The 13,115-nt window shown below is 47.7% G+C and overlaps 1 protein-coding gene across 2 annotated transcripts in view; it reads left to right on the top strand.

The window, feature by feature from the left end:
* Positions 1–13,115, top strand: part of LOC121005322 (myosin-3) — a 74,230-nt gene that overhangs the window by 42,096 nt on the left and 19,019 nt on the right. For both annotated transcript variants that reach the window (XM_040437984.1, XM_040437985.1), the window contains exons 20-26: positions 7,709–7,832; positions 7,991–8,127; positions 9,234–9,489; positions 11,269–11,511; positions 11,594–11,770; positions 12,442–12,587; positions 12,742–12,832. In XM_040437984.1, the coding sequence (XP_040293918.1) occupies positions 7,709–7,832; positions 7,991–8,127; positions 9,234–9,489; positions 11,269–11,511; positions 11,594–11,770; positions 12,442–12,587; positions 12,742–12,832 (1,174 nt within the window). The remainder of the gene's footprint in view (positions 1–7,708; positions 7,833–7,990; positions 8,128–9,233; positions 9,490–11,268; positions 11,512–11,593; positions 11,771–12,441; positions 12,588–12,741; positions 12,833–13,115) is intronic.

Below are 13,115 nucleotides of genomic sequence, written 5' to 3'. Positions count from 1 at the left end.
TAGACTGTATTCTCCTGTCCTACAGTCATCCTCTCCCCTGAAATGGCTGATAACAGGGGGCAATAGACTGTATTCTCCTGTCCTACAGTCATCCTCTCCCCTGAAATGGCTGATAACAGGGGGCAATAGATTGTATTCTCCTGTCCTACAGTCATCCTCTCCCCTGAAATGGCTGATAACAGGGGGCAATAGACTGTATTCTCCTGTCCTACAGTCATCCCTTTCCCCTGAAATGGCTAATAACAGGGGGCAATAGACTGTATTCTCCTGTCCTACAGTCATCCTCTCCCCTGAAATGGCTGATAACAGGGGGCAATAGACTGTATTCTCCTGTCCTACAGTCATCCTCTCCCCTGAAATGGCTGATAACAGGGAGCAATAGATTGTATGCTCCTGTCCTACAGTCATCCTCTCTCCTGAAATGGCTGATAACAGGGGGCAATAGATTGTATTCTCCTGTCCTACAGTCATCCTCTCCCCTGAAATGGCTGATAACAGGGAGCAATAGACTGTATTCTCCTGTCCTACAGTCATCCTCTCCCCTAAAATGGCTGATAACAGGGGGCAATAGACTGTATTCTCCTGTCCTACAGTCGTCCTCTCCCCTGAAATGGCTGATAACAGGGAGCAATAGACTGTATTCTCCTGTCCTACAGTCATCCTCTCCCCTGAAATGGCTGATAACAGGGAGCAATAGACTGTATACTCCTGTCCTACAGTCATCCTCTCCCCTGAAATGGCTGATAACAGGGAGCAATAGACTGTATTCTCCTGTGCTACAGTCATCCTCTCCTCTGAAATGGCTGATAACAGGGGGCAATAGACTGTATTCTCCTGTCCTACAGTCATCCTCTCCCCTGAAATGGCTGATAACAGGGGGCAATAGACTGTATTCTCCTGTCCTACAGTCATCCTCTCCCCTGAAATGGCTGATAACAGGGGGCAATAGACTGTATTCTCCTGTCCTACAGTCATCCTCTCCCCTGCAATGGCTGATAAAAGGGGGCAATAGACTGTATTCTCCTGTCCTACAGTCATCCTCTCCTCTGAAATGGCTGATAACAGGTAGCAATAGATTGTATTCTCCTGTCCTACAGTCATCCTCTCCTCTGAAATGGCTGATAACAGGTGGCAATAGACTGTATTCTCCTGTCCTACAGTCATCCTCTCCCCTGAAATGGCTGATAACAGGGAGCAATAGACTGTATTCTCCTGTCCTACAGTCATCCTCTCCCCTGAAATGGCTGATAACAGGGAGCAATAGACTGTATTCTCCTGTCCTACAGTCATCCTCTCCCCTGAAATGGCTGATAACAGGGGGCAATAGACTGTATTCTCCTGTCCTACAGTCATCCTCTCCCCTGAAATGTCTGATAACAGGGGGCAATAGACTGTATTCTCCTGTCCTACAGTCATCCTCTCCCCTGAAATGGCTGATAACAGGGAGCAATAGACTGTATTCTCCTGTCCTACAGTCATCCTCTCCCCTGAAATGTCTGATAACAGGGAGCAATAGACTGTATTCTCCTGTACTACAGTCATCCTCTCCCCTGAAATGGCTGATAACAGGGAGCAATAGACTGTATTCTCCTGTCCTACAGTCATCCTCTCCCCTGAAATGTCTGATAACAAGGAGCAATAGACTGTATTCTCCTGTCCTACAGTCATCCTCTCCTCTGAAATGGCTGATAACAGGGAGCAATAGATTCTATTCTCCTGTCCTACAGTCATCCTCCCCCCTGAAATGGCTGATAACAGGAGGCAATAGACTGTATTCTCCTGTCCTACAGTCATCCTCTCCCCTGAAATGGCTGATAACAGGAGGCAATAGACTGTATTCTCCTGTCCTACAGTCATCCTCTCCCCTGAAATGGCTGATAACAGGAGGCAATAGACTGTATTCTCCTGTCCTACAGTCGTCCTCTCCCCTGAAATGGCTGATAACAGGGGGCAATAGTCTGTATTCTCCTGTCCTACAGTCATCCTCTCCCCTGAAATGGCTGATAACAGGAGGCAATAGACTGTATTCTCCTGTCCTACAGTCATCCTCTCCTCTGAAATGGCTGATAACAGGGGGCAATAGACTGTATTCTCCTGTCCTACAGTCATCCTCTCCCCTGAAATGACTGATAACAGGGAGCAATAGATTGTATTCTCCTGTCCTACAGTCATCCTCTCCCCTGAAATGGCTGATAACAGGGGGCAATAGACTGTAATCTTCTGTCCTACAGTCATCCTCTCCCCTGAAATGTCTGATAACAGGGGGCAATAGACTGTATTCTCCTGTCCTACAGTCATCCTCTCCACTGAAAGGGCTGATAACAGGGGGCAATAGACTGTATTCTCCTGTCCTACAGTCATCCTCTCCCCTGAAATGGCTGATAACAGGGAGCAATAGACTGTATTCTCCTGTCCTACAGTCATCCTCTCCCCGGAAATGGCTGATAACAGGAGGCAATAGACTGTATTCTCCTGTCCTACAGTCATCCTCTCCTCTGAAATGGCTGATAACAGGGAGCAATAGATTCTATTCTCCTGTCCTACAGTCATCCTCCCCCCTGAAATGGCTGATAACAGGAGGCAATAGACTGTATTCTCCTGTCCTACAGTCATCCTCTCCCCTGAAATGTCTGATAACAGGGAGCAATAGACTGTATTCTCCTGTACTACAGTCATCCTCTCCCCTGAAATGGCTGATAACAGGGAGCAATAGACTGTATTCTCCTGTCCTACAGTCATCCTCTCCCCTGAAATGTCTGATAACAAGGAGCAATAGACTGTATTCTCCTGTCCTACAGTCATCCTCTCCTCTGAAATGGCTGATAACAGGGAGCAATAGATTCTATTCTCCTGTCCTACAGTCATCCTCCCCCCGGAAATGGCTGATAACAGGAGGCAATAGACTGTATTCTCCTGTCCTACAGTCATCCTCTCCCCTGAAATGGCTGATAACAGGGGGCAATAGTCTGTATTCTCCTGTCCTACAGTCATCCTCTCCTCTGAAATGGCTGATAACAGGGAGCAATAGACTGTATTCTCCTGTCCTACAGTCATCCTCTCCCCTGAAATGGCTGATAACAAGGGGCAATAGACTGTATTCTCCTGTCCTACAGTCATCCTCCCCCTGAAATGTCTGATAACAGGGGGCAATAGACTGTATTCTCCTGTCCTACAGTCATCCTCTCCCCTGAAATGGCTGATAACAGGAGGCAATAGACTGTATTCTCCGGTCCTACAGTCATCCTCTCCCCTGAAATGTCTGATAACAGGGAGCAATAGACTGTATTCTCCTGTCCTACAGTCATCCTCTCCCCTGAAATGGCTGATAACAGGGGCAATAGACTGTATTCTCCTGTCCTACAGTCATCCTCTCCCCTGAAATGGCTGATAACAGGGGGCAATAGACTGTATTCTCCTGTCCTACAGTCATCCTCTCCACTGACATGGCTGATAACAGGGGCAATAGACTGTATTCTCCTGTCCTACAGTCATCCTCTCCCCTGAAATGGCTGATAACAGGGGGCAATAGACTGTATTCTCCTGTCCTACAGTCATCCTCTCCCCTGAAATGGCTGATAACAGGGGGCAATAGACTGTATTCTCCTGTCCTACAGTCATCCTCTCCCCTGAAATAGCTGATAACAGGGAACAATAGACTGTAAATTCCTGTCCTACAGTCATCCTCTCCCCTGAAATGGCTGATAACAGGGGGCAATAGATTGTATTCTCCTGTCCTACAGTCATCCTCTCCTCTGAAATGTCTGATAACAGGGGGCAATAGACTGTATTCTCCTGTCCTACAGTCATCCTCTCCCCTGAAATGGCTGATAACAGGGGACAATAGACTGTATTCTCCTGTCCTACAGTCATCCTCTCCCCTGAAATGGCTGATAACAGGGGGCAATATACTGTATTCTCCTGTCCTACAGTCATCCTCTCCTCTGAAATGGCTGATAACAGGGGGCAATAGACTGTATTCTCCTGTCCTACAGTCATCCTCTCCCCTGAAATAGCTGATAACAGGGAACAATAGACTGTATATTCCTGTCCTACAGTCATCCTCTCCCCTGAAATGTCTGATAACAGGGGGCAATAGACTGTATTCTCCTGTCCTACAGTCATCCTCTCCTCTGAAATGGCTGATAACAGGGGGCAATAGACTGTATTCTCCTGTCCTACAGTCATCCTCTCCCCTGAAATGGCTGATAACAGGGGGCAATAGACTGTATTCTCCTGTCCTACAGTCATCCTCTCCTCTGAAATGGCTGATAACAGGGGGCAATAGATTGTATTCTCCTGTCCTACAGTCATCCTCTCCCCTGAAATGGCTGATAACAGGGAGCAATAGACTGTATTCTCCTGTCCTACAGTCATCCTCTCCCCTGAAATGGCTGATAACAGGAGGCAATAGACTGTATTCTCCTGTCCTACAGTCGTCCTCTCCCCTGAAATGGCTGGTAACAGGGGGCAATAGTCTGTATTCTCCTGTCCTACAGTCATCCTCTCCCCTGAAATGGCTGATAACAAGGAGCAATAGACTGTATTCTCCTGTCCTACAGTCATCCTCTCCCCTGAAATGGCTGATAACAGGGAGCAATAGACTGTATTCTCCTGTCCTACAGTCATCCCCCCCCCTGAAATGGCTGATAACAGGGGGCAATAGACTGTATTCTCCTGTCCTACAGTCATCCTCTCCTCTGAAATGGCTGATAACAGGGGGCAATAGACTGTATTCTCCTGTCCTACAGTCATCCTCTCCCCTGAAATGACTGATAACAGGGAGCAATAGATTGTATTCTCCTGTCCTACAGTCATCCTCTCCCCTGAAATGGCTGATAACAGGGGGCAATAGACTGTAATCTTCTGTCCTACAGTCATCTTCTCCCCTGAAATGGCTGATAACAGGGAGCAATAGACTGTATTCTCCTGTCCTACAGTCATCCTCTCCCCTGAAATGGCTGATAACAGGGGGCAATAGACTGTATTCTCCTGTCCTACAGTCATCCTCTCCACTGAAAGGGCTGATAACAGGGGGCAATAGACTGTATTCTCCTGTCCTACAGTCATCCTCTCCCCTGAAATGGCTGATAACAGGGAGCAATAGACTGTATTCTCCTGTCCTACAGTCATCCTCTCCCCGGAAATGGCTGATAACAGGAGGCAATAGACTGTATTCTCCTGTCCTACAGTCATCCTCTCCCCTGAAATGGCTGATAACAGGGGGCAATAGTCTGTATTCTCCTGTCCTACAGTCATCCTCTCCTCTGAAATGGCTGATAACAGGGAGCAATAGACTGTATTCTCCTGTCCTACAGTCATCCTCTCCCCTGAAATGGCTGATAACAAGGGGCAATAGACTGTATTCTCCTGTCCTACAGTCATCCTCCCCCTGAAATGTCTGATAACAGGGGGCAATAGACTGTATTCTCCTGTCCTACAGTCATCCTCTCCCCTGAAATGGCTGATAACAGGAGGCAATAGACTGTATTCTCCGGTCCTACAGTCATCCTCTCCCCTGAAATGTCTGATAACAGGGAGCAATAGACTGTATTCTCCTGTCCTACAGTCATCCTCTCCCCTGAAATGGCTGATAACAGGGGCAATAGACTGCATTCTCCTGTCCTACAGTCATCCTCTCCCCTGAAATGGCTGATAACAGGGGGCAATAGACTGTATTCTCCTGTCCTACAGTCATCCTCTCCACTGACATGGCTGATAACAGGGGCAATAGACTGTATTCTCCTGTCCTACAGTCATCCTCTCCCCTGAAATGGCTGATAACAGGGGGCAATAGACTGTATTCTCCTGTCCTACAGTCATCCTCTCCCCTGAAATGGCTGATAACAGGAGGCAATAGACTGTATTCTCCTGTCCTACAGTCATCCTCTCCCCTGAAATAGCTGATAACAGGGGGCAATAGACTGTATTCTCCTGTCCTACAGTCATCCTCTCCCCTGAAATGTCTGATAACAGGGAGCAATAGACTGTATTCTCCTGTCCTACAGTCATCCTCTCCCCTGAAATAGCTGATAACAGGGGGCAATAGACTGTATTCTCCTGTCCTACAGTCATCCTCTCCCCTGAAATGGCTGATAACAGGGGGCAATAGACTGTATTCTCCTGTCCTACAGTCATCCTCTCCCCTGAAATGTCTGATAACAGGGGGCAATAGACTGTATTCTCCTGTCCTACAGTCATCCTCTCCCCTGAAATGGCTGATAACAGGGAGCAATAGACTGTATTCTCCTGTCCTACAGTCATCCTCTCCCCTGAAATGGCTGATAACAGGGGGCAATAGACTGTATTCTCCTGTCCTACAGTCATCCTCTCCCCTGAAATGGCTGATAACAGGGGACAATAGACTGTATTCTCCTGTCCTACAGTCATCCTCTCCCCTGAAATGGCTGATAACAGGGGGCAATATACTGTATTCTCCTGTCCTACAGTCATCCTCTCCTCTGAAATGGCTGATAACAGGGGGCAATAGACTGTATTCTCCTGTCCTACAGCCATCCTCTCCCCTGAAATAGCTGATAACAGGGAACAATAGACTGTATATTCCTGTCCTACAGTCATCCTCTCCCCTGAAATGGCTGATAACAGGGGGCAATAGATTGTATTCTCCTGTCCTACAGTCATCCTCTCCTCTGAAATGTCTGATAACAGGGGGCAATAGACTGTATTCTCCTGTCCTACAGTCATCCTCTCCTCTGAAATGGCTGATAACAGGGGGCAATAGACTGTATTCTCCTGTCCTACAGTCATCCTCTCCCCTGAAATGTCTGATAACAGGGGGCAATAGACTGTATTCTCCTGTCCTACAGTCATCCTCTCCTCTGAAATGGCTGATAACAGGGGGCAATAGACTGTATTCTCCTGTCCTACAGTCATCCTCTCCCCTGAAATGGCTGATAACAGGGGGCAATAGACTGTATTCTCCTGTCCTACAGTCATCCTCTCCTCTGAAATGGCTGATAACAAGGGGCAATAGATTGTATTCTCCTGTCCTACAGTCATCCTCTCCCCTGAAATGGCTGATAACAGGGAGCAATAGACTGTATTCTCCTGTCCTACAGTCATCCTCTCCCCTGAAATGGCTGATAACAGGGGGCAATATACTGTATTCTCCAGTCCTACAGTCATCCTCTCCCCTGAAATGTCTGATAACAGGGGGCAATAGACTGTATTCTCCTGTCCTACAGTCGTCCTCTCCTCTGAAATGGCTGATAACAGGGAGCAATAGACTGTATTCTCCTGTCCTACAGTCATCCTCTCCCCTGAAATGGCTGATAACAGGGGGCAATATACTGTATTCTCCAGTCCTACAGTCATCCTCCCCCTGAAATGGCTGATAACAGGGAGCAATAGACTGTATTCTCCTGTCCTACAGTCATCCTCTCCCCTGAAATGGCTGATAACAGGGGGCAATAGACTGTATTCTCCTGTCCTACAGTCATCCTCCCCCTGAAATGGCTGATAACAGGGGGCAATATACTGTATTCTCCAGTCCTACAGTCATCCTAATGGCTGATAACAAGGAGCAATATCAGCCTCTTCTGCTTTGAGCGTTTTCCAAGTGACTGTCTTATCTTCTTCTCTTTCATACATGAATACCCCCTTCAAACCTTTATTGTTTACATTATGTTATATTGTTATCTATATTATGTTTTATTGTTATATTTATTATATTATGTTTTATCTTGGGCAGATATCGGATCCTGAATGCCAGCGCCATCCCAGAGGGGCAGTTCATTGACAGCAAGAAAGCCTGTGAGAAACTCCTGGGCTCCATCGATATTGACCACAATCAATATAAATTTGGGCACACCAAGGTAACCCCGAAATAACCCCAGTCCTTGCTGTTGAGTTCCATTATAAAACCACCTTGTGTTATACGGCCACCTTTTGGTCACTGTTTGGTATTACCATGCACTGCGGTAATCCATATTGCTGTCTGCTGCTGGGTATTTACAGCTCTTCTCTGTCCTAGGTATTTTTTAAGGCTGGTCTCTTGGGTACTCTGGAGGAGATGAGGGACGACCGCCTCACCCTGCTCATCACCCGCACACAAGCGTTGTGTAGGGGATACTTGATGAGGCTGGAGTTTAAAAAGATGATGGATAGAAGGTGAAAATTTATCAGGCTTCCTCTGGGCTACAATGTATACCTACACTAACTAGCTATACTGTACCATGTAGTGCCCAATCTGTGCCCAGACATACCTATGCATTGTGCCACACAGGACTATACTGTATAATATAATATCTCTGTACAGTGTCCACATAATGTTGCCATGTAGTGCCCCACCAAAATACTAGCATAGAGTGCCCTGATAACGGTGCCATACAGACTTACATACCATAATACCACTTTACAGATCCCAGATACAGTAACAGTGACACACAGAGCTACAGTATATACTATAATACGTGTCCACATAATGGTGCCATACAGTGCTGTTCAGCATAATACCAACATACAGTGCCCAGATAACAGTGACACACAGAGCTATATACTATAATACCAACATTCAGTGTCTAAATAACTGTGCCATACAGTGCTACACAGCATAATACCAACCAGATAACAGTGACACACAGAGCTAAATACTATAATACCACTATACAGTGTCCATATGACTGTGCCTTACAGTGCTGTACAGCATAATACCAACATACAGTGCTCACATAACAGTGAAATAGTGTTACACTGCATAATACTAGCATACAGTGCCCAGATAAGTGACACACAGAGCTATATACTATAATACCACTGTATAGTATCCATATAACTGTGTCACATTGTACATCAGAATACTAACATACAATGCCCAGATAATAGTGCCGTACAAAGCTCTGTACTACATACTCTACTGTGTCCATGTAATGGTACCACACCATAGTACTATACTAATATACAGTGTTTAAATAACAGTGTCTCTCAGAGCTGTACCATATATCAGCGCCACAGCATAATACTAATATACAGTGCTCAATAACTCCTCAATAATAATACCACCATATAGTGCCTAGAATTAACACTTAGTAATTATAGGTCCCAGTCCCCTGCTGCCTGCAGAATTCTTTATCAGGACACAGCCTGGAGCCATGTTGGGGGCAGATTGGTGGGGCGCTAGATGCTACCTCATGGGCCCCTCCTATAATCCAGCCCTGCAGCTGTAGGGAATTGGGAGCACAGACCCTGGAATCACAAGTTGTACCCTGTTTCTTCAGGGAGGCCATCTTCTCCATTCAGTACAACATCCGAGCATTCATGAACGTCAAGCACTGGCCATGGATGAAGCTTTACTTCAAGATCAAGCCTCTTCTCAGGAGCGCAGAGACTGAGAAGGAAATGGCGGCCATGAAGGAGGAATTCGCCAAAACCAAGGAGAATCTGGCAAAGGCAGAAGCCAAGAGGAAAGAGCTGGAGGAGAGGATGGTGAAACTTCTACAGGAGAAAAATGACCTGCATCTGCAAGTTCAGTCTGTAAGTATGTAGACCTGTTTGCATTGCCATCTATAGGAGTAAGTGTCTGCAGCTCCTTCTGGAGGGGAGGAAGTGTCTGCAGGTCCTTATTGAGGGGGGGATGTGTCTGCAGGTCCTTCTGGAGGGGAGGATGTGTCTGCAGGTCCTTATTGAGGAGAGGATGTGTCTGCAGGTCCTTCTGGAGGGGAGGATGTGTCTGCAGGTCCTTATTGAGGGGAGGATGTGTCTGCAGGTCCTTCTGGAGGGGAGGATGTGTCTGCAGGTCCTTATTGAGGGGAGGATGTGTCTGCAGGTCCTTCTGGAGGGGAGGATGTGTCTGCAGGTCCTTATTGAGGGGAGGATGTGTCTGCAGGTCCTTCTGAAGGGGAGGATGTGTCTGCAGGTCCTTATTGAGGGGAGGATGTGTCTGCAGGTCCTTCTGGAGGGGAGGATGTGTCTGCAGGTCCTTATTGAGGGGAGGATGTGTCTGCAGCTCCTTCTGGAGGGGAGGAAGTGTCTGCAGCTCCTTCTGGAGGGGAGGATGTGCCTGCAGCTCCTTCTGGAGGGGAGGATGTGTCTGCAGCTCCTTCTGGAGGGGAGGATGTGTCTGCAGCTCCTTCTGGAGGGGAGGAAGTGTCTGCAGCTCCTTCTGGAGGGGAGGATGTGTCTGCAGCTCTTTATAGAGGGGAGGATGTGTATGCAGGCCCTTCTGGAGGGGAGGATGTGTCTGCAGGTCCTTCCGGAGGGGAGGATGTGTCTACAGCTCCTTCTGGGGGGGAGGATGTGTCTGCAGGTCCTTCTGGAGAGTAGGATGTGTCTGCAGATCCAGCTGGAGGGGAAGATGTGTCTACAGCTCCTTCTGGAGGGGAGGATGTGTCTGCAGCTCCTTCTGGAGGGGAAGATGTGTCTGCAGCTCTTTATAGAGGGGAGGATGTGTATGCAGGTCCTTCTGGAGGGGAGGATGTGTCTGCAGGTCCTTCTGGAGGGGAGGATGTGTCTACAGCTTCTTCTGGAGGGGAGGATGTGTCTGCAGGTCCTTTTGGAGGGTAGGATGTGTCTGCAGCTCCTGCTGGAGGGGAAGATGTGTCTACAGCTCCTTCTGGAGGGTAGGATGTGCCTTCAGCTCCTGCTGGAGGGGAAGATGTGTCTATAGCTCCTTCTGGAGCGCAGGATGTGTCTGCAGGTCCTTCTGGAGGGGAGGATGAGTCTGCAGCTCCTTCTGGAGGGGAAGATGTGTCTGCAGCTCCTTCTGGAGGGGAGGAAGTGTCTGCAGGCCCTTATTGAGTGGAGGATGTGTCTGCAGCTCCTTCTGGAGGGGAGGATGTGTCTGCAGGTCCTTCTGGAGGGGTGGATGTGTCTGCAGCTCCTTCTGGAGGGGAGGATGTGTCTGCAGGTCCTTTGGGAGCGTAGGGTGTGTCTACAGCTCCTTCTGGAGGGGAGGATGTGTCTGCAGGTCCTTCTGGAGGGAAGGATGTGTCTGCAGTGCCCTCTGGAGGGGAGGATGTGTGTGCAGGTCTTTCTGGAGGTGAGGATGTGTCCGTAGCGTCCTCTGTAGGAGTATATATCTGTAGCGTCCTCTGTAGGAGGATGTGTCCGTAGCGTCCTCTGTAGGAGTATATATCCGTAGCGTCCTCTGTAGGAGGATGTGTCTGTAGCGTCCTCTGTAGGATAGAATGCCAGAAATGCAGTAAAGACTGACGTAAGCAACCAGCATGAGAGATAATGCACAGCAGATCCTTGAACCATTATGTGCACTGTTATGATGGACGTTAATTATTTCTTTTTTTTGTTAATTCCCAGGAAATGGAGAATTTGACGGACGCAGAGGATAGATGTGATCAGCTGATCAAGAGCAAGATCCAGATGGAGGCCAAGATCAAGGAACTGAACGAGAGGCTGGAGGACGAGGAAGAGACCAACGCCGAACTCACATCCAAGAAGAGGAAGCTGGAGGACGAGTGCTCTGAGCTGAAGAAGGACATTGACGACCTTGAGTTGACATTGGCCAAGGTTGAGAAGGAGAGACATGCCACTGAGAACAAGGTAGACTTCCGAGGAGGAGATGTCCATACGGGATGAGGACGAGTCCAGCCGCTCATGTGCCTCTGCTGTCCTTTTATCATAGGTTAAAAACCTGACCGAAGAAATGGCGGCCCTGGATGAGACCATCGTCAAGCTGACCAAGGAGAAGAAGGCTCTCCAGGAGGCACATCAGCAGACTTTGGATGATCTCCAGGCTGAAGAAGACAAGGTCAATGCCTTGACCAAGCTGAAAACCAAACTGGAGCAGCAGATAGATGATGTGAGTGCTATAGAATTCCCCAGCACTACAACCACCATTATACTGGGAAAGGGTATGAGGGCTCCTTAACCCCTTAAAGAGGTATTCCTATCTGGGACATTCATTTGTCCAGCTCTGGAGGTGACTGGAGTCTGACCGGATGTAAGCTCAGTATTGTGTCCAGCTCTGGAGGTGACTGGAGTCTGACCGGATGTAAACTCAGTATTGTGTCCAGCTCTGGAGGTGACTGGAGTATAAGACATGATGCTAGAGCAGAATTGTGAATGCTGCTCTGTATGTGACTGAAGTATTGGACACATTGGTAGAATGGACTTGTGAATGCAGCTGTGGATGTGACTGTAGTATCAGATACATTGTTAGAATGTTAGAAACATGACTAGTGTATTAACTACAATGGCAGGGCAGAATTGGAACTGCAGCTATGAATGTGATTGGAGTATTAACCACAATGTTATAGTAGAATTGGAAATGCAGCTTTGGATGTGACTGGAGTATTAGCTACAATGTTAGGGTAGAATTGGAAATGTAGCTTTGGAAGTGACTGGAGTATAACAGAAGATGTAACAATATAAGTGCCATACCTGGATGTAAACTGTATGTTCAGAGGGGGCGCTCATCTCCAGGTCTGAGGTCGCCATGGACATTGAAATATTTTTAACCCTTTCCTGTAGCTGCAAGGCTCCCTGGAGCAGGAGAAGAAGGTCCGCATGGACCAGGAGCGGGCCAGGAGGAAGCTTGAAGGGGACCTGAAGCTGGCCCAGGACTCCATCATGGATCTGGAGAATGAAAAGCAGCAGCTGGACGAGAGGCTTAAAAAGTATGGAGGGGCCGGTGGAGGGATTGGGGGGGACGGGGGGGACGCGTAACTTACCTAGGGAAAACGTGATGTAAACACCCTCGCTCCTGATGGTTTGTTACAATGTATCCATGGACCATGCGGATCTCGCTCTGAATTTCCCATCTATTTACAGGAAAGATTTTGAGATCAGCCAGTTCCTCAGCAGAATTGAAGATGAACAAGTCATGGGGAACCAAAGTCAGAAGAAAATTAAGGAGCTTCAGGTAAATCCATTGCCCCCCGCACATTACAGGTGACCTTATGGTCAGTCATATCCCTTAAAAAGGTGACATCATATCCCACCTTATGGTCATTGATATCCCTTAAAAAGGTGACATCATATCCCGCCTTATGGTCATTGATATCCCTTTAAAAGGTGACATCATATCCCGCCTTATGGTCATTGATATCCCTTTAAAATGTGACATCACATCCCGCCTTATGGTCATTGATATCCCGTTAAAAGGTGACATCATATCCCGCCTTAGGGTCATTGATATCCCTTTA

Source organism: Bufo bufo, chromosome 6, assembly GCF_905171765.1.
Source record: "Bufo bufo chromosome 6, aBufBuf1.1, whole genome shotgun sequence".
NCBI lineage: Eukaryota > Metazoa > Chordata > Amphibia > Anura > Bufonidae > Bufo > Bufo bufo.
Note: the sequence above shows the minus strand (reverse complement) of the source record. Positions and strands in the feature narration are given on the sequence as shown.